Source organism: Microtus pennsylvanicus, chromosome 9, assembly GCF_037038515.1.
Source record: "Microtus pennsylvanicus isolate mMicPen1 chromosome 9, mMicPen1.hap1, whole genome shotgun sequence".
Taxonomy (NCBI): Eukaryota; Metazoa; Chordata; class Mammalia; order Rodentia; family Cricetidae; genus Microtus; species Microtus pennsylvanicus.
This window is the reverse complement of record NC_134587.1, coordinates 65,189,365-65,212,017: the sequence shown is the minus strand read 5'-3', so window position 1 is coordinate 65,212,017 and position 22,653 is coordinate 65,189,365. Positions and strand designations below refer to the sequence as shown.

General features: G+C 44.8%; 2 protein-coding genes across 6 annotated transcripts in view; one reads left to right on the top strand and one right to left on the bottom strand.

The window, feature by feature from the left end:
• Positions 1-22,653, bottom strand: part of Mcph1 (microcephalin 1) — a 199,832-nt gene that overhangs the window by 72,584 nt on the left and 104,595 nt on the right. The window lies entirely within an intron of this gene.
• Positions 1-22,653, top strand: part of Angpt2 (angiopoietin 2) — a 52,396-nt gene that overhangs the window by 13,059 nt on the left and 16,684 nt on the right. The window contains exons 2-3 of the mRNA XM_075986289.1: positions 15,787-15,942; positions 19,125-19,246. Coding sequence (XP_075842404.1) covers positions 15,787-15,942; positions 19,125-19,246 — 278 coding nt within the window. The remainder of the gene's footprint in view (positions 1-15,786; positions 15,943-19,124; positions 19,247-22,653) is intronic.

Sequence of the window (22,653 nt, the reverse complement as noted above, 5' to 3'; positions counted from 1 at the left end):
CATGTGCCACCACCGCCCGGCTGTCAAGTTCATTTTACACCATATAAGGGAAGTGCTCTCTTCCCGGGAATTCAGGAGAGACTCCATTCAGGGGACAGTGGAAGGGATAGTACAGCTGGTTTTGTCACCTAAGAGCTTCCTATAGAAGGCTGATTTTCAATAGCCTCAGAGAGCTGTTCTGTACTTCCTCTCGGGCCCTCAGGACACACCGTAGACGTCACTTTGTTCCCTAACCCTGCCATTATGTCACTGCACACAGCTGTCACGTTGAATGAGGAAGACACCAGGGAGGAGAAGCAGGGGATCCAGTCTGGTAGAGTGCTTGGCTGTTAATACAGATATGAGGTGTCCTGCTGCGGGAGGGACAGGCGCGGTAAGGCAGGCGCTGACTGCCACGTGGGAGCATATGGAACCCTGCAGGCCGTGCTGTCCCACCTCCCTCAAGCTCTGCTTTCCACAGTACCCCGCTGAGAAGCAGAGCTCTGAGACCCATGGGATTTAACTTCTATGTAACTCAGTCAGAGTTCACAATGCAAGCTGCGCCCGGGCCATAGGACCCATGTGTGGAAAGATCTGAAGACAAGAGGGCAGGTGAGGTTTTCAGGGATGGGGAGGTTTCACGTACACGTAGGTTATGAAGACGGAAAGGCCACTCTGAAAGCATTGTTAAGCTAGACTGGGAGAGCAAGTCAGGCCCCACTGCCCCTGCTCCCCATCCCACCATTGACCCACCGGATGAGGTTTCGAGTTATTCTCATCCGGTCTGCTGGCTCAGCTGCCTTAGATTCTGGCCTATGTTGTATTATGAAACTCAGTTCAGTTTTCAGGGAGTAAATTATACAGCCTGCAGTCCACTCATGCCGAGCACATAATTTGATGAACATACTCTCACATGTCTGTGTAATGACACCCCAGCCCGGCACATGGAGGGGGTCCAGCATAGCTGATGGCTTGTGTCCCCCTTGCTGCTTGGGTCCTCTCTGCTCAAGGCTAATCTTTATTTTGCTACCAAATATAGGTTTGTATAACCATGTTTTGAATTTCATATAACTGGAGCAGCACAGTCTATATTCTGCTCAGTGGTTTTATTTTTTTCAATGACTCATTCATGCTGTTGCATGCGCTGACATGTGTTCCCACGGTTACTGGGGAGTGACTTGTTATATAGCACAACGTTGAGCTCTGGTGGGTGTGTTCTCCTTTATGGAAGTCAATACTTCTCTGCTGGGCAAACCCATGTGCTATACCTTACACTGTTATCTTTGGAGTCTATAATGCTAGAATGACTTAAAAGCAGTCTGGCGTGAATTCCAAGATCAACTTATTTTCTAATGAAATCCGCCATTCAGAGCCCATGCTGAGTAGTGGTCTTTGGCATTCATTCTTGAGGTGCTCAGGGAGAACTCTGAAGTGAGAGATTATTTTCATGGATTTAAGTACAGATATAATAAATTTCCCTAAGGTTATGGTCAGAGGTTAGGACAGAGCCAATGGAGGACTCAAGAGATGGGAAAATGAGGTGGGGATGGGAGGAAGAGACCTGGTGTCCACTGGGATCAGGTGCTGCCGCCTGGCCCCTGCCACCTTCCTTTCCCATCATGGGGGGAAGTACTGGCATACACAAGTTTTCCAAAGCAGAGCTTGCATCTGTGAGCTCTGGGAGGTCTTTCCAGATAGCACAGCTCTCCGACAGGTGTGCTCACTGAATGCAGCTCACACCAGCTCTTCTAGAGCTTGCTTCCAGAGCAGTTACTAGGATCACACAAATGCACAAGAAAGGTGTTGTGAGAACAGAGTTCCTTGGCGGGGATTGGCTCATGTGGGGCTTCTGGCTGCTGGGGATAACGACAGGGAAGAGGATTCAGATCACAACTCCTAGTTTTCTATTGTCATAATGAAGGCACTTGCTCTCTTAGTAAGGACTTTGCCCTCAAAGGCAATGCAAGTTATAGAGGCTGAAGGGTTTAGGAATGATGGAAGATCCTGGTGGGTCTGCACCTACCAGCTAGAAAATACTAGAACACAGAAAAAGTGCTGGGGGCACACCTTCACTTCAGCTCTAACTTTGGCCTTGTAAGTCAGGATTCCAAGGAACCAAATACTCAGAATGTGGACCACAACAAGCGGTCAAAACTCCAGGGTAGGTTCTTCCATCGGGAGACACAGAAAGCTGCAGAGCTACAAGGCCAAAGCTGGCACCCACACTTCTTAAATTTGAAACTAAATTCCTGGAGTCAAGGGAAACTGTCAGAGACCTGTACCACTGATAAAATTTGGGTCAGGACCAAATCACAGGATAACCACAGCGAGCTTTGGTTTAAAAATGGGGCAAGATGATTCATCTTTTGATTAAAACAAACAGATCTAAGAATATGAATTAAACTTCTGTTATTGCTGTCTTCTGTGCTTGTCCCTCATTCCCACCAAATGAGCCAGGCAGGGTGGGCTGTGAGTGACCTGTGGTGCTAATGTCACCATTGCTTGGAAAAAGAAGTGCATTCAGATGGTCTCAGTGATACCAACACAAGCCCCCCAAAGAAGTAGCAGACAGGGCCAGCTACCCTGCAATTCAGAGTGGTACTGAGATCCCTAACCTCATTGTTAAGTACAACACAGCTCTTAGAATTCACCCCCCCCTTTACTTTGTGAGTAAAAATCTAAGCACGCAGAAGAAAAGTCAGTTCTGAATGGCATGCTTTTTATAACTCATGGCCGTGGAGTGAAAGGGGACGGGAATTTTCCACTAGCTTCCATTCGAACAGCCGTGCATGCAAGGCAAGAGGGCTGGGGAGGGAGGGCAGACCTCCAGAATTGCAATTAATTATGGGAAAGTGATTCAAGGACTGTGTAGTTTCACCACAAGCATTGGAGAATCATGCTGAAGCTTTGCGTCCAATATGGCTGTGGTCCTGAGGTCAATTCAGCTTTCCTGCACAACTCAGAGTTCCACAATTGTTCACGCACAAACGAGTGAGGACAGGACACGTGCAAACTATAAATCCTAAGCAGCAATGGGTAAAGCCACCCCTTGAAAGCTGATGCCCATGCTGTACGTCTACCTACCACCCAAGCGAACCGGCCCAAGGGCGAGCACAGCATCCCATGGCACCAGCACACTGCTCTGAGAACACGCTACCAAGTCCTCGATGCTTGGAAAAGCTCTTACCTAAAGAGGACAGAGCCTGCCAATGGACTCGCAAGGAACATGATTGCTGTTTTCATCTTTATTTTTACTTTTCGAGAAAGGGTTTCTCTGTGTAGCCTTGGCTGTCCTGAAACTGGCTTTTTAGTTCAGGTTGGCTTTGAACTCACAGAGATCCTTCTGCCTCTGCCCCCCAGAAGTTAGAAAAATATTGAAGTCTAAGGCTTTTGCTAAAGTCTAAGATGACTCAATAGTTCAGTTTTATGTTTCTAGTTTTTCAACCAGCATGTAGATAGCAACTAAAGGCAATATCTTAATTGGGATATTCAAAGAAAGGGGAGGGAGGGGTGGGATTCCATCACACCAAAGATGAGGCTCTGTGCAATACACTCCCAATTTCCTCAGTCCCTGGCACCCAAAGTATCTCACTGGTAACCGTTACTGTTTTTCACAGCATCTGTAGGTTGAAAGGAATACCTAAGAGATGAACTGACTGATATATTAGGTCCAAATACTTAAATAGTAACTTTATTAAAACATAAATGCACATAACCTGTAAGAAATAAATGATGTTTCGTTAAGGTTTTTTTTTTTTTTGAGATAAAGTATTGCTATGTAGCCCAGGTTGGCTTCACACTTGTCTCAGCCTTCTGAAAGGATTTGTTTCTTAAGCATGAATGGAGTGGACATAGCCTATAGCCTATAGGTACTGTACAGCTTCTTTGGAGTCAAAGTGGATACTGCCTCTGTATGTTCTGGTCCATCTTCTTTCCTGTGGGCTTGCTTTCTGCAACAGTGCCACCAGAAACTCAGCTTTGCAGGACAATTAGACCTTATAACGGAGGGGCCCAGAACACAAGTTCTTCCAACAGTTAGAGTTGAATGTAGTGGGTTTTCCTTGACCATTTTCATCTCCCCTCCATGGTGTTATCTGTTTGCAGGAAAGGCATTCTGGCTGCCTTAGTGTGTACTTTTGAATTTGCTAATTTGTTTAACTTGATTTTGGAATGCTAACCTACTACAGTAAGCTGCTTCCCCTTTCCTCCTCCTCCTCCTCCTCCTATTCAAAGAAAGTTCTCCTATAGCCCAGGCTATCCTTAAACTCATTGTGTAGTGGGAGGATGACCACAAAGCTGTGTGCCTTCCCCCTGTGCCAGGATTACGTGTGTTGGTAACCATGACCAGCTTATGCGCTGCGAGGGACTGAACCCAGAGCCTCACGCACACCAGGCAAGCACTGTAACAACTGAGCTCCGGGACCAGCTCTGCAGTATTTCTATGCAGTTTCCCAACGAGGAAAACTGAAGCTTCATGGAAAGCTTCAAAATGCTGGTCCAGTCAGAAGTACAGGTGGAGCTGAGCTGGGATTCACCTTTCCTGCAGAGGTACCCGCAGGACAGCTTCCAACAGGTAGAACCACACCCTAGCCACACTCCGTCCTGGCACAGCCATCTCACTCCGGTTTCCACACTGCCACTCAAAAGCGTGACACACTTAGTGTGTTGGAGGAACTCGAGACAGAATTAAATTCAACCAGTTCGTTTATTTCACTTTCTTGGAGCACTGTGGCCTCATTCTGTTGGGCACTTGGCAAAGCCACCATTCAAGCATAGCTTATGTTCTCCCTGCCACTGAACTCCATCGAAATGCAATGCATGACTCAGACATTTATTTATTTGTTATTTATTTTTAGACTAATGGGAACTGTATGAATTCTTTCTTGGGCTTCCAAGGGCACATGCCTTTTATGCTTGATCCGGAAAGAGTCATGGTTCGGAATGTGAAATTACTAATTTACCTAACTGCATCCTTTAACCCTCCCTGCGCAGCGAGAATGGTTTCCTCCACAGTTCTCAGGGAGTGGACGCACATTCCCAAGCAGACTCTCCAGGCATCATGTAGGTAGTCCCAGGTGGAAGACACAGACATGAAATAACCCATTTTAAGCACCGTCAATCTATGATAGTAAAATATGTTACATATTTCTTTCCAAACATCTTGCCCTTTAAAGCTCTTTTTGTTGAGTCATAAAATGCAGGGAATACATAGGGTACAATGACATTAAGCTTACAGTTTGATATTGTCTTTAAGATAAGAGTTCATTCAATAACTTATTCCTAAGTCAGCATGTTAAATATTCTATCATTCATCTGTCTGTCTGTCTATCTGTCTGTCATCTTTGTGTGTGTGTGTCTAGCCCAATCAGTGAGCTCCAGGTTCAGTTAGAGACCCTGTCTCAACAGAATAAAGCATGTTCCAGAGCATGCATATATATATACACATACACATATATACACAAAGCTAACTCTCTATGGCCTCTACACATACACAAAGACACACACACTTAGAGGCCCGCACAGATAGACAGATACACAGACATACACATAGACACACACACATAAAGGCCTCTACACACATTGACAGATACACAGACAGACATACATAGACAGACATACACACACAGAGACACAGATATATAAAGCACGCACAAAATGAAAAGAAATATATTCAGTTTGGAGTCGCACGCCTTCATTTCATGATCAAATTGTTTTCCTGCTCCCATCCCTGCCTGGAGAATAGTTCTATTCCTTCTCCAACGTGAGTGGGCCCCGAGACAGAAATATGAGCAACTCCCTCTGAACAGGAGTCAGAAGCAACACAGCCCCAAGCTGGAATGCTGTAATGAGAAGCTCGGCACAGTGTGTTTTTTGTGGTAGACACTTGCTTATTTTGGGTCAGGAGACATAATTAGACACTCGATGATTTGCCTGAAGTCATAATCACCATTTGCAGTTCCCAGTTAAGCCTCTTCTCAGTGGAACCAAACTCGAGCCATCCACAGAACGCAGGGCATGTGTTCTGCAGGGCAGTTTTCATGGACTAGGAGCCACAGGCAGAAGTGGGGCATGCTTGGGGTTTCTACAGCCTTACAAAGTGAACAGAGGTCCCCATTTAACCACCAAAATTACACTGCCAAGTACTTCATATACTTCCTATCAAATTTCAGATTGGGAAATTCATGTAAATTATAATTAGAAGAGAAAGCATTGCATGCTTTGTCTCATTGCTTGAGAGAGTGCCGAGTACTGCCACGGTTTCCCTATGCTGTAGTTTCATCTGTGACTCCATCCTGAGGGGTGAGATAACAAGCATGTACCACCATGCCCGTTTTCAATGCAGTACTGAGGATCAAGCCAGGGTTTCATGAATAGTGGGTGATCACTCTGTCAACTAAGCTATATTCTCAGCCCCTGAAGTAATTTTTTTTTTTAAAAAACTAAGCACATATACATATCCAGGTATGGTTGGCTCTTGTCTGTAATTTCAGACTTGGGAGGTAGGTTGAGGAAGGATTGTCATGAGTTCAAGGATAGGCTTACAAAATGCTACATAGAGTCCCAGGTCAGCCTGGGCTTCATGAGACTTTAACTCAAAAAAAAAAAATACAAAACAAAACCCTGCGAATCAGATTTAAGACAGGTTTGTTAAAAGGTTTAAAGATGTATTCTATCTTGAAAAATTGATGTGTAAAGCAAGGCCTTGTGAAATAGTCTTTATTTGTAATGTGAGTTATAAAAAGCCTGGTCACTTTTAGCTTCAGCAAGATGCAGGCACATGTGCAGTCCTGTGAAATATGCACACACAAGGGACTACAAGTATGAAGATAAATATGAAAAAACTGTGGCCTTCAACACTTGGAAGAGTGGGAATGGAACCAGAGGTTAAAGGGGAGATAATCTAATCAAACAGAAGAGAATGGGTTTCCCTCTAATTAGGTCAGAAAAGCAAAGTAGAGCTGTAACAAAATGATTAAATTAGAAAAGTCATGGACAACAAAATGAAGAGCACCACGTGGTCTGAAACTTCCTGGCATTATACTACATTGTCTCTCCAGATTTGCACCGCTACACATTAATGAAGAAGGGACACATACACATATGCCCCGCCCCAACCCACAGACACAGGTTTTCTAACCTAGGGCAAAACATATAGAAGGATGCTCAGAAAAGAGAAGGAAAACTATCAAGGTGAAAGGCATCACTCACACTGAGGAAATGTCTTCCAAGTCAACAGTTCAGGATGGGGCAATGCTACAGTGCTATGGGTAAAGGCTGGCAGGTGCCCATCACCGTAGGTAACAGGGCAGGTACACATGAGCGTAGGTAAAGAGGGCAGGCACACACGGCCATAGATAAAGAATGGCAGGTGCACATCACCATAGGTAAAGGACGACAGGTGCACATCACTGTAGGTAAAGAGGGCAGGTGCACATCACCATAGGTAAAGAACGGCAGGTGCACATCACCATAGGTAAAGGACGACAGGTGCATATTACTGTAGGTAAAGAGGGCAGGTGCACATCACCATAGGTAAAGGACGGCAGGTGCACATTACTGTAGGTAAAGAGGGCAGGTGCACATCACCAAAGGTAAAGGACGACAGGTGCACATCACCATAGGTAAAGGACGGCAGGTGCACATCACCATAGGTAAAGAGGGCAGGTGCACATCACCAAAGGTAAAGGACGACAGGTGCACATCACCATAGGTAAAGGACGGCAGGTGCACATCGCCATAGGTAAAGGACGGCAGGTGCACATTACTGTAGGTAAAGAGGGCAGGTGCACATCACCAAAGGTAAAGGACGACAGGTGCACATCACCATAGGTAAAGGACGGCAGGTGCACATTACTGTAGGTAAAGAGGGCAGGTGCACATCACCAAAGGTAAAGGACGACAGGTGCACATCACCATAGGTAAAGAACGACAGGTGCACATCACCATAGGTAAAGGACGGCAGGTGCACATCGCCATAGGTAAAGGACGGCAGGTGCACATTACTGTAGGTAAAGAGAGCAGGTGCACATCACCATAGATAAAGGACGGCAGGTGCACATCACCATAGGTAAAGGACGGCAGGTGCACATCACCATAGGTAAAGGACGACAGGTGCACATCGTCATAGGTAAAGAGGGCAGGTGCACATCACCATAGGTAAAGGACGGCAGGTGCACATCACCATAGGTAAAGGACGGCAGGTGCACATCACCATAGGTAAAGGACGACAGGTGCACATTACTGTAGGTAAAGAGAGCAGGTGCACATCACCATAGGTAAAGGACGGCAGGTGCACATCACCATAGGTAAAGGACGACAGGTGCACATCACCATAGGTAAAGGACGGAAGGTGCACATCACCATAGGTAAAGGACAGCAGGTGCACACTTGAGTCTTCATGCAAGCTAACCCTGTCTACTTTTTAGCAGTTCAGACTTCTCTCCACTGAATGCCTTTGCATCTTTGAATTGCTACTACAAAGAGGAAATAAAGAAGTGGAGGGCTTGGTTGGCATCTGTCCATAGTGGCAGCACACAGCAGGGCAGATTGTGAGATTTTTTTAAGATCACCTGCACTCCCAGGCTCACCTCACCTTTAATAAGCATAACGATGAAGTAGCTAACTTCCCTAGCAGATATAAGGCAGAAGACTGTGGAATCTCCTGGATGCAACTTATTTGCTGAGGTTAAAAGGAATTTCTTCTCCATACTTGGGCTGCTTCAGCTTAGGCGAGGTCATGCCTGCTGTCCTCTTGTAGGGATTTCAGCTGGCATTTCCGGTCTGCATTTTCGCCCTCTCCGATGGGTCATTTTCAGATTTGCTGCTGCTCTCCCACAGCCACCACACAAATTGCTGGCTTGGAGCTTATAATCAAAGGCCACATTTGACACAGCTCAAAACCCCACCCCACCCAGACTGCTCTGTCATTGCACAGATCCTGGTCTGGGGGACACCGAAAGAAACCTTTAAGGTTTCTCAGTCTCAATTCCCCCTTATTAAAGAGTCCCAATAGAAGCAGCCTGCCATCACAGGGCACACTTGTGGTGCCCACTTTCAACCCTTGGGGCTGTTCCCAGAGACTGGCCCTGAAGGGGACCCTCCTCCAGACCCCTGGCTGACAACACCTGGTGTGACGGCAGCACACAGATGGGCGTCTACAGCAGTGCTCACTGAAGGACGGTTCTCAGGGTTCCCCAGGTCTTCTGGGGAATCTCACCAGTGACCAGTGTGGTGGGCCAACAGAATCCTCATGTTTAAATTGGCTGTCCCTCTCTGCTGCCTTCCTCAACCACCCTCCACGGCCACTCTCTGGGACTACTCCCTAAATAGACTTCCTGCTTGCCTGCCTGGGTCTCAGGCTCTGATCCTGGGGAAACCCAAGCTAAGAATGTGAGAATCCACTGAGATTTAAAAATAATAATAAAAAAAAGGATATAAAAAGCATTCTGCAGCAGAGTGCCGTGCTGCTCTGCTTCGCATATGGACATCTGGTCTTGGAGGCTCGGCCACATTTTATCCCTTGATGTACAGGCTCTGTAAGGTGGAACGGGCCTGTGCTCTAACAGGTATTAGATAGACACGTACACCTCAACAGCTCTCTAGATACCGCTTTTATAAAGTAAGATATCCTATGCTAAATAAAATGTCCATTCTGCTTTACAAAGTTTTATTAAACCTTCATACATTCAGAATGGTAGCTGCTGAGGGAAAAAGTCAGATCTGAAGCAATGACAGACAGTAGGGTAGACACAGCAGCAAAGGGGTACAGGAAAAGGCACCCCAACAACACAGAAAAAAGCACAGCCTCAAAAAGCTAAGAACAAGCCAGGTGTCATTTGACAGTGCACTGTGCAGGAACACAGACTCAGTGGAGATGTGTCATCTCAGGAGTTAGAGACAAGGCTGCCAGCCAAGGCCTGCAATTCCCACCTATGACTTTGTGATGGGATCACCAAGATGTTATTTCATCTCTTCATGATGATGAAGGTAGCAAGAGAAGCATGTCTGAAGATAACACGTAACAGATAACAGAAAGTCACTCAGATTAACCAATGAGAAAAAAAAGTAGCGTTAGAGTATTCTGGGAAAACCTTACAGAGGCTGTGGTCCCATGGCCATGGAAAATGGAAGACAGACTGCTGTTTAAGAGATGTCCTATGTGCCAACCACCTGGGAGCTAAGGCCAGAGGTCTGGCCTCTGTCCCCCTCTGGGTTAAGCTGCCTTACACTGACTATGCAAAAGAAGCAGATCTGGAGAGCAGAAGTGGGCTATTCGCTCTGATGTGGGTGTCCCTACGTCATATAAAGGAAGATGGTGTACAAACATGATAATCAAGAAGACACTTGCTTCCTAGCTGTGGGGGGCATCTGAACACGACCTGTGGTGATACGTCTTCGTCTATGGGCCTCCCACGTATATCCTAGAAAGACAAAGACTTCTCTGAAGCACGAGCCTCCTGTCCCTTCCCCTTTAATCTCAGCATCCCTTAGCAACACTGCTGAGAACACAGATGCTTAGGCAGCAAAAGCTAGAGACTTGAAAACCAAAACCAACAAAGCGGTGCCGTAAGGAGGGGGAGGGCCCAGGAACTGCCACTTTTGTGTCTGGAGACCTCAAAATATGCCTCAGACTTTCCCCATGACAAAGACTAGAGAACATTAGGTCAAAAGCCATCCCCACACGGCATCCCTGGACTTAGTAATCTTGCACTTGAAATTTCAGCCTAATTACAAGAGCAAATGTTTGGGCTGTTGTTTCTAAGGGAGTATATGGAAATGGTTACAGACATTTAGTTTCCAAAATGAACATGGACATTCACTTCCAGTGGTGGATTTAAAAATAAATTAAACAGCACTTGTTCTTTTTAAATCAGAATGCATCCCTGCTTCAGGAGCACAAAGGGGGAGAGTATGAACACAGGAGGGAAGGGCTTAAGGAACAAAAGAGCTGGGAGGTCTTGAGTAGCCTCATTCAGGGGAAATGGCGGTCCCTTCTTAAGTCTTCTTAAGAATTTAAGAATGGACTCAAATGGAACCTTAAAGACAATTTATTAGAGTCAAAAAGCGCTACTCCCCCCTCCTGGGGCAGGTAAAGATTAAGGACGCCCAGAGTGTTGGGGGAAACATGACTCACGCACAGAACAGGACAGGGCACTATTCAGAAAACTCAGCAGGCTTCTGAAGGTGCACGGCATGCTGCACTCTCTCAGACTGAGTTAGGGATGGGAACTCTGGGGCAGACAACACAGTATCTCGTTAAAGGGATAATTATTCCGCCTCTCTCTTTAGAATGGCTTACAGTGAGCCTGCCTTCCTAGGAGTAGTCCTTTGGCCAGGTGATTGTCCTGGCCCAGCAGCACTGTCAGGTACCCAACCACCCAGGCCAGAGATCCCATTCTCTCGACCAGAGGACTGGCTTTCCTAATGTGTCTTTGTTGCTACTCTAACATTCTGTGCAAACAGGCACAGCAGGAGGGCCATATGCTCCCAAAGCTGAGACTGCTCTGGTTTACATTTGCGCTCTCCCGGTGGTTTGTGTGGTGTAAGCTTTGTCCCCAGTGTCACAGATTTGGGAATGGTGGGACCTATCATCTGGGAGTCTAGCCATAGGTCACTGGGGGGCACTGCACTCGGAAGGGATTAAAGGAGCTCTCCTGGGACCCTGGTTAGGTCTTCCAAGAGTGTTGTTATGAAGGAGCAAGACTGTCCCCTCCTGGTCTTTCTGGTTTCTGTCTCACTCTTTGATCTTTCCCTTCCACATGAGCTCCTGCAGTGATGACCTGTGACGTCATGTTGCCACGGAAGCTGTCCGTCGTGCTCTTTAGGCTTTGACTTTCCCATGTGAGCTGATTGAGCCCAGGTCCTTGCACATGCTAGGCAAGACTCTGCCACAGGCCCACTGCACTGAACCTAATTAACCTCTTTCCTTGCCAGGGAACCCACCCTCTGGGCTTCTGTCTTACAACAAAGCCAGACTAATACAGAGGTCAAAGAAATTAGAGGATGTCAGTACTGGACATCACCACGTGAAAGAATGGAGATTCATTTCCAGACAAAGTCAGGGAACAAGACAAGTCACAGAGAGATCAAATTTATATTTGGTTTCCCTTACTCTGAAGACAGGGTGGTGGAAGAGAAGGCAAGGACTGCCTTAGGGTCCAGAGGAAAATGTGGGGATGGAGATGGAAAAGACTGGGCATGACAGGGTTCCCCAGTAATCTAAGCACTTAGTAGGCACACAGGAGGTTCACAAGTTCAAGGCCAGACCTGTTACACAACAAACAAAAGCAAAGAAAAGAACCTCCTTCCCTTCCTCTGTCCCATCTGTCAGAACAGTTACAGCATTTTGTTTATCAAGTGAGGCGATATGTCCAAAGAAACATCAAGTTAATTTTAATTTCCCAGGACATAAATTCACTAGTGAGAGGGGATGGGGCCACTCAGTTCTGCGCACCATCTACTAGCACCTTCAACGAGGAGATGCTGTTGTCAAGGGGCCAACATCACACCCCTACACTGCAGGCAATTCCTGCACAATATATGTGTTTTCCTTTCTCCTTGCACTTGCAAAGTGCAAGATGACTTTCTTTTCAGTCTAAAAAATAGTGAGGTTGGCCAGAGAGAGTTTAATGTATAATCAACCTGCATGGCTGTCTCACAAATAGACATACTTTTCCTGTTAAGTCTCATCATTCAAAAGGCTAAGGGGGCAATTAAACCTTAGAACACATTTGACATTATACACACGTGTGTGTATGTTAATGTATTTTATTAGGACAGCTGAGCTTTGATTTGTTGCCAGACTTTAGGCATTGCATTAGGTGTATATCCAACATTAAGCAACAATGTTTGCCAACTACAGAATCACGACACACTATAGTGTTAGACCCAGAGATCCTCTGCATTCTGAGCACAGGAACAGTAGGGGTTCAGCATCCTAGAGGTACTTCAACCATTAGAAGTGAACACCCCAACACAGAGTAAACCTCTCATAGGTATACAGGTATCTTTCCATACACTTGTGCCTACAGACCACCGTCAGGGCATGACCACAAGACGCTGATATCAACGGTCCATGTGAAGAGTGGGTATACGAAACTGTGTGCAAGAAATAAGAACCATGCCCTTCCAGAGGAGGCTCAAGGAGGCTCCTGGAGCTGTTGTTGCTAACCACCACTAAATGTGGGTGACATAAAAGGGAGCCCAAGGGAGAACAGCTCTATTTACCCTGTCTTCCCTCAGGCTGACTTCTTATGGCAGAATGGGCTTCACTAAGCAGATTTCTGCTATCAGGGATTAAACACAATAAGAAACCCTGACCTGAAAGAGACCCCGGCTGGTCAATTAGAAAAGAATGAATTTACATTATGCCTGGAGAAAGGACAGTTTCAAGGTCTGTCTGTCTCTATGGGTCAGCTGGGAGTTTCATGTCTAGAGTTAGTCTTGGGTTCTCTGAGATGTCATGATTTGTAGAATGGCTACTGTATGAAGGAGACCTTCGTTTGGAAATGGCTGTCTTCACATTATTGTATAAACAACCATAGTCTTCCTGTCTCAAAAATCAGTACAAGTCTTTGGAGAGGAAAAGCAGACTCTTCAGTCATGACACTCTTGGGAGACATGACTGATAATGATAATCTTTGATTTTGGGCTTTCTTTTTCTTCTTCATGGTGCTGGGGATGGCACTTAGGGCCTTGTATATGCTGGCCAAGCACTTCACCACCAAACAATACCTGTTGTCCTAATTCTAGTTTTCTTGTTGACTGAAGCAGCTGCGATCCTAGTGAGGCAGTCTGTAAACACTGTGAAACCCTGAATAGGAAAGTAGGCTCAAGCTAATTTGGAGCTATACCACTGCTGGGTGTTAAAAGGCTGGAACGTGCAGGGGCTATGGGGATGAGTTAACACTGTGCTTGCAAGCGCTGGCTCTCAGCTAGGTCATTCTGAGCTCGCAGAAATAGTAAAGAGTGCTGAGATGTGGCCAGAGATGAACAGATATTCGCCGTCCCAACAGGCCTTGCTGCTGCCGGGCTGCTTCTGAGGAGTTAATGTCCTCTTTCTCAAGCAGCTCACGGCTTCTCAGAACTTTACTTTCAGTAAAACTGGCCACTCGATGTTACCGTTGGTGGGCCATGTTCCCCACCCTGCAATTTCAAGGCACTGACCTCGAGAGAAACTGCATTTAATTGATTCAAAAGCAGTACTGCAGTGTATCCTTGTACATGGCTGTGATTACATGCAGTGTGTCCATGCACATGGCTGTGATTACATGCAGTGTGTCCATGCACATGGCTGTGATTACATGCAGTGTGTCCATGCACATGGCTGTGATTACATGCAGTGTGTCCATGCACATGGCTGTGATTACACACAGCATCTCCATGCACATGGCTGTGTTGTCCTCCCCTGCCTCTTCCTGGATTGCTGACCTTTCAGAATTGCTTGTCTTCAAGCTTAGAAAAAGATATAGTAACAAAATAAGGAAATTTTATTTCTAATAATTAAGCCTTTTTTTTTTAAAGTTCCTAGTCTAATTTTAAATTTAAATGTTCCCTTCACAGACGACCTTCTCCTGTCTCTGACATTTTCAAGCACATTTTACCCAGAAAAAGGGGAGGGAGGCATTAGGGGTTCATTTTCCCTCTCTAGTTTCGTGTTTCAGAGTGAAAAAAGGGAAGTCAAGATCCTCATTTGCAGTAGGCTTGTAGACTGTGGTTCTGAGCATAGATCTACACTTCGGGTTCAGGACATCTTCCTAGTTCCTGACTCCCAGAACATATCCCTGCAAATGTTGTCTTTGCTGGGTGTGGAGAGGAAGAATTAAACATGGAGGCCAGTTTTGGATGAGCTGGCTGTGATGCAGGCTCATACATGCCAAGTGCTGCCCACGCAATCTGTAAGCAGTGCATTAAGAAGGATACTATACCCACAGCTACTGGAGTTTTACAGCATCTCACCTCCATGTCGTGATGGAGGCATCGTCTTCACACTTTCATAGATGACCAGAGAGCTTTAGGCCATGTCACACTGATGGAGTCAATCTGCTCAACAATCGAGGAACAGCAAGGAATGCCTGCTAGCTATCCAGAAAGCTTGTGTGGGAGGTGGGAGATCGATGGACAGGGCAGTGCCAAGAGCAAAGACACAGTGGGAACAGCATAGAGTTAAGAGTGCAAATCCATGGACCGCACAGCACCCACCAGGACCCACACATGAGTCTACCCAACAAGGATGCCCTTGAAACTCAGAGGAGAACTCTACTCCTCCTGAACTACTTTCTTACCCTTCAAGGCAGAAGTGGATCATCGCTGGTCAATGTGTTTGGAAGAGGTTTTATGACTGACCCAATGACCCTCTGTAGAGACCTTCAGATTTAAAGACAGGCACTAGACTCCGCTTTCATACTCAGTTTAGCAGAAAAACACTCTTCTTTGTACAAAAAGAATAAAAATAATTTTTGTCCTTTAGCTATAGATTGGGTCAATTAATAGTTCTCATCATCAAATTGCCATTTTAAAAAGGAAAATGAATTTTTGAGCGCCAAGGAACACACACACATGATGACGTAGAAGCACAGCCTTATTTTTGAGGTGCTCAACTGAGTCATTGGAGATGCTAATTTACATACAAGGAAGTCTATGTTCAAAGGGCCAAGTGCTAAGCAGCAGAGCTAGACCCCTGGCTGCTGAGTCTCCCTATCGCCCTAAATACAGTGTTTTAGACAAGAGGCAAGGGACATATACTTAGGAACCAGGATTCTAGCCGCTTAACTAATGACTGTCTGTCCATCCCATGCTCCTTCCTAGCTGGAGAACTATATTCAGGACAACATGAAGAAGGAGATGGTGGAGATCCAACAGAACGTGGTGCAGAACCAGACGGCTGTGATGATAGAGATCGGAACCAGCCTGCTGAATCAGACAGCGGCCCAAACTCGGAAACTGACTGATGTGGAAGCCCAAGTAAGTGACAGACAAAACCCCCTGGTGCAGCAGCCAGCAGACCACGTGCCTGTGGCTGGCTGTGCAGTGGAATAGTGGAAAGGTACAGACACTGGCTGTGGAGGAAGGTGGTGGCTTCAGAGCTGAGGAATTAAGGGATAGTTACAGTTAGCAACTGGGGCTAAATTTAATTTATCCTATGGGGCCCCCTAGCAATATGCACAGCTTACTATGTTAATATAAATGTTCCTTCGCTCTTCTACACTCCAGATATTATTTTTCATTTCCAAGTTCTTCTGCTTTGTATATTTGAGAAACAGAAGCCATGAAGCAGACAGCTGGAAACCTTGCTCTTAAATCTAACCCTAGAATTGGGATAATTGTTAACCAAGTGTGTATCATCATGCTCTGAGCTATACGGACCCTTTAAAAAAATCAACAGAGGGCCTCACTGTAAACCACCCCCATATTCAGTACGCCACCTGCTGCTGTAACTAAGAGGACCAACGGCTAGACCTCCGCACAAGACAGCATAACTCACAGGAGAGTAACCACTAGCCTCTCACGCCCTGAGACATGGTGATAATTGTCTTTCAGAGTCTCTCTAAAAAATGTTTTCATAGAGAAAACAGAAGATCAAAAACTTCTATAAAAATCAGAGTAAGGAATTATTTGGTTATCATCCTTCAACACTATCAGGCATTCAGGAACAATGTAAGGAACACACATTTTCCACAGATTACAATTACAGATTTAATCCTCCTTGTTAATACGTGCTAACATGACGAGATATAGTAGTTTAAAAAGAAACAGTGCATCTATTTAAAAACCCAATTGATAAAATAACAGTATTGGTTAAGTCATATTCTGCAGCTTTTGACAGTAAGTCTCGGGGATGCCAGGCTCTTCCAAAACATCCTTAATCACAGCAGAGCATTTCTTGTGTTTTTTTTTTCTGCTACAACAAAAAATAACGTTAGGACACAGAACAACTATGCAAACCTTTGTGACATCTGGTGTAAGATCACAGGATTTAAAAAATGCCACTATGAAGTTAGACATCCTATGACTGAGGCTAACAGGAAAACAGGCCAGGGATGGAGAGAAAACAGCTGCAGAGTCCAAATAAACACATCAACGCGGGCGAGCCCCAGGAAGGACACGGAGAGGCTGACTTAGGTTCTCTGTCCAGTTGACAGCACTGTTGGGCACTGACGGATGGGAGTATGGAATAGGTTCCATAAAATACAAATATTTCTGGTTAGATGTACAACTCTTCTAGACTGGGGATATTAGACAACCATACGTAGCTGGAGGTCTGAGATCTTACAGCCATTACCTGACCTGGACAACATGCTAACTCAGAACCGTGAGATCTGTTGAACTATTCGAGCCTTTGGAAAGCTGATGTGATGGTCGGTGATATGTTTCAGAGGTAAAGGCACTTGCCACATAAGCATGAACACCCTAGTTGATGAGGTGATGCCCATCCATAAGGTCCATGCTCCTAAAGCACAAAGGGACGCAGGAAAGAGCTCCCTAGATGATGTGGGTTGACTAGCCTTTCGCACACATCACAGCAGAAGCAAGCTGAACCCTGCCTCAATAAGGCAGAAGGAGAGAACCAAGTCCGAATGGTGTCCTCTGACCACCACACGCGTGCCATGACATGTGCGCGTCTCTACATATATACTCCCCTTTTACACATACATGTGTCATTCCTGTATCAAGCAGGTTCTACTGGCATCTTTCTCTGCCTCCCCAAAACTGTCCTCATTCCATAATTCTCATGGATTAAAGAGGAGACCAAATTGTGCCATTCTTGATGAATAAACGGGTACTGAATGTCTGTAGAGAAAAAACAGAGGGCAAGGCTGTGCTCATGGCATTGCGACCACAGGCCAGTGCTCGGCTCCTTCCCAGGAGCCTTCTGCTATGACCTCAACCAGGCTTGACAAGGACCAGACATGCCCGGCACCTGCATATGAGACAGGCCAGGGCTGTGCTGGTGACAAGGACCCCCACAAACAATGATTCTTGTTCAAGGTCCCTGGTTGCTGGGCAACGATTCAGACTTCCATTAACAGGTGATATCACATCCTGAGTGACACCACACGAGGATGTGAGTAGTTGATTCTTCCTGCTGGGAGGCAGCCAGGCACCAAAGAGCCCACACAATGGCCATCACTGGCTTCCACTGGATAGTGGGATTTCATTATTCCCTAATTAGTCAGAAAGACTTTTAAAATAGGAACAAGAAAAATAGAACAGAAGAAAGAAAAGGCTTAACAAGTGGGCATTAGCTGGGAGACGGCAGGCTAGCAATGAGCTCCCACCGCCACACAGGGAGGCATGTGACTGTCCTTTTGTCCACTCACAGAAATTTTTGAACAGAGGAAAATTATTTAGAATAAAATTATTAGATTTATTTAATGCATGGTGCGTGCGTGCGTGCGTGTGTGTGTGTGTGTGTGTGTGTGTGTATGTAGGTCAAAGGACAATCTGCAGGAGTTCGCTCTATCCTGTGTAGTCATCTGGCTTGGTGGCAAGTGCCTTTCCTCGCTGAGACATTTAGCTAGGTTGAGGTAATTTTTTATTCATTTATAAGTTTTGATCTATAAAGTGGTATATCACCATTTGCTATGTTATATAAAGCAGTAAAATGTTACAGAAGGAGAAACATAATATATGATTTGATTCTAGCTGCTTTCCAGAGCTGTCACTCGTTTCCTATGAAAGGACTTAATAGATAACACAGTTAGGTGTGTTCCACGACACCTCAATCTTTATGGGCATAAAAAATGTGCCAGGCCTGGATGGGGGAGGAGTACTCCAGGCTATCCCTCACTGAGGAGCTACTGGCAGTTAACAGCTGCTGGGGAAGCGAGAATATTCTTTTCTTTGGGCACTAGAAGATCTCCTGCACTGCACCAGATGGCCCCACACAAACTCATATGGACTTGGTTGGTTATTAAAAAAAAAGTCAGATGGTGGCTGTGTTTGGGGGGAGAGTAGGAAGATGGAAATGGAGATTTAGATATGATCATGTTTTATGGCATAGGACAAGAGAAACTCATGTGTCAAAACAAGACGGCTGAGTTAATGGGTAACATGCTTTCTGATCAGTTTGATGACTGAATCAAGAAATGGCATACATTGTACTAATCAAGACGGTAGGCAGTAATTCTCTTTGTTATATGCAGGTATTAAACCAGACGACAAGACTCGAGTTGCAGCTTCTCCAACATTCTATTTCCACTAACAAATTGGAAAAGCAGATTTTGGACCAGACCAGTGAAATAAACAAACTACAAGATAAGAACAGGTACTCGTGCTATAAAATACTTGAGATTCAGAACTGTACCCTTTCCAGATACCCATGACTATAAGCTTAGCTCCCCCCAGATGATGGATTTCTGCCTGGAACATATATGGGTCAGAGGCTCTGAGAATAAGAGGCAAGGAGAATTTAGAAAAAAATTCTGAACTGACCCAACAATTTTGATTAGTTTTGAATTTTGTTTTTCATTCTGGCCCTTTAAAGACTCTGGAAGGAATCTTTCAAAATTTCCTCAACATATGCAGTTTAATCTACACAAAACACTAGTGGGGCTGAATATCAGCCTCACTACATTTCATGGCCTGTGGGGGTTCTCACTGTGTAATCACAGTCTGCCTGAAACTTAGCATGGAGACCAGGCTAGTCCTTTCCTAGCGCTGGGATCAAAGGCATGCACTGCTGTGCCGGCTGGGGACCTTGTTTCTTGTGAGATGAAGCACACCAGGAAAGCTGGAAGCGAGCATCTGTTTCAGTGTGCAATACTTTCTTTTTAAAACCAACGGTGAGGTCCAGTGAGGAGGCTCAGCAGGACAAAGTGCACGCCAGACAAGCTGTCAACCTGAGTTCAATCCCCCCCACAAAGGTGGAAGGAGAGGACCAGCTCCACAAAACTGTCCAAGGAGTTCCACCATGCCACAGTGGCGTGCGCCCCGTTCCACACTTGCTTGCTCGCTCGTTCACACGCACCAGTCAATACGTTCAAAAGCTTATGATAAGTAAAAAAAAAAAAGGTAATGTGAAATATAATTGCGCCAATATTTAAAATAAATATTTAAAAATCTCAACATAATCTATACAAGAGTAAACTGTTTTCATCTACTGGGGGCCACCAGGGAGTAGCTTTACAATCCATGTGGTGCTCACGTCTTTGTTTTCAGCTGAGACCGTGAGAGAGTGTGAAAGTGGTCCTAATAGCATATCTCAGTCTTTATCCAGAACGGGACAGACACGGGCTCACCACATCCTCAGTGTTAATGAAAACCTAAGCTGCAGTTATTCTTCTTGTTCTCTGAGTAGCCAGGTAGACCCTATCTTCTATTTATGAGCTTGAAAAGCAAATAAGAGTTTTTTTCCTTATTGGAACAGTTTTCTTTCTTATTTGAAATTTCCCTATTGCATGGTAAGAAACGAGAACTTAAGACGCTGCAATCTTAGCTTCCCTTGGCAAGGCTCCTGTGAATGCTGGTGACTCTGACTTGCTGTAAGCACCCTGCTTCTCAGAGAGGCAGCACTGCTCAGTTTGTTGAACATGCTCTGGTACTGATGACTGCTTCTTCCCGAGGCTTCACAACCAGTCAATATGCTCACAATGCCACCCGGTGTCTTCTCTGTAAACTCTCCCATCATCCAGGATGCATAGGAGATTGGATCTATAATCTACTTCCATAGATACCAAATCCATCGATACACAAATCCCTTATATAAAATGGGGCATAGCCTTCATAATCCTCCTCTATGGTTTAAATTGTTCCTAGGATGCTTACAGATAATACCTAGCATAGTGTGACAACTGTGATCACAATGATGCTGTATTATCTAGGGAGTAATAAAAAAGAGGGGATGTACAAGTTTAGCATGGGTACAAGTTTAGCACCCTCCCCCAATAATTTCAACCCAGAGCGCTTGACTCCACAGATTCAAAGCTGTGACTATGAAGGGTTAACTATTTACTGTCAATGTTTGCCTTTTTCCTAGACAAGTCCAACTCTTGCTCCTTATTTTATATCCACTGTTGTAACAAACTTCGTTACACAAAGTCAGCTGCTCAGAGAACTGCTTTGAAATACATAGAAACTTAGACTATATTTTAAAATTCATTCCAGGATTTGGTGAGATTTCTTTATAAACCAAGGTTTTTTTTTTTTTTTCCTACAGTGAACGTGTTTCCAACCAGTGTAGCTGTGGCTTCTCGTAATTCTTGCTTAAACAACCCCTTGCCTTCCAGCCCTAATTTAAGCCCTTACACTTCCCTCAGTTTAACTGACCTGGGTCAATAAATAATGTGCCTTTTCAATAATTAAAATCAATTTTTGAATTTATATTTAAATCTCGAGGTTTCTCAATAAAAGCACCTTGCCACACACATATACCAAAGTGAAAAGTTTCTATGATTCACACAACAGCGCTCCACAACTCGCACCGCTAAAAATCTCCCTGAGGGGCCCGTGTCAGAGCTGCTTTCCCAGGGACAGGTACACAAGGGTTGATTTCCCATAAAAACACAAACAAAGAAATGAAAACAAAGACCATCAATAATGAAAACCACACGGAAGGAACAAGACTCTTACAAGTTGCACAAACTGTCTTCTCTTTTGTTACAAATATGGGATGGAATAATAAAGTTTCCTCATCAAATACATCACGAAATTTCCTTGATGACGTCAGATCTCTCTATGGGTGTTTCCTGTCTTCAGTTCCAACCAGCCTAAGATTTTAAAAAATTTGATGGGAAAAAATATGTGGTGTTTCACATCCCACAAATGACTTTTCAACAATCTTCAAAAATTTCTTCTAAATAAAATTGCTTTCTTTATAGATTCAAGCAAAACTAAAAAACACTTATCAGGATCAACATGTCTCTCTAAAGCAACACCTTTAGATTCACTGGCAGAAGTTAAAACTACTTTGCGGTCTTCATTTTATCCGTCTCTTTTATTCTAAAACTAACTCTGGGGCTGTGTAGCCATGCAGGTAAAGGGCTCTGCCATGAAGCACATAGCCACTGATTCTACACTGGTACAGAAGGCCCTGGTTTGGAGTTAGATTCTCCTATCTTCTGTACACCTCACTGGCCATAGCAGTTACCACAAGCCTTTACTGCAGGAGTCTGTTCCTGGAAGGAGTTCATGATCTTGAACCACTAGCGTTTACATAATCCTATGCACTTGGAATTTTCTCGTGTTTAATATTACAGGAATAAATTCCAGTTAAAAATCAGTATACTCTTAACCGAACCTATGAGTGCTAATGCATCTTTATAAATTAAGATTACAAAGGGAAAGGGAGCTTAGAGTAAGAAGATCTGCATGAGTTTGGCGTCATCAGCCACCTGGGTGTGTCCGTAGGCATATGATTTATTGTGTTGAGATTTACTTTTGTTCAGTTACTCCTTGGACGTTAGATGATAATGTTGACACTGGTAATAACACTTCCTAAGTGTCAATTCCAGCCTGTTTATGCCTGTCCATGCACTTACTCCTCGGACCAGCCTCTTGCAGTTGGTGATATCAGCCCAGTTTATAGATCAGGGAACAAATGCACAACTGACTAGGTCACTGAACCTCACGAGCCAGCGTCAGGATTTAACTGTGTACAATATTTGTTACAGTAGAATACTTGCCACATGGTACTGAGAGAGCAGGTGTTGTTATTATGATTAATATTAGATTGGA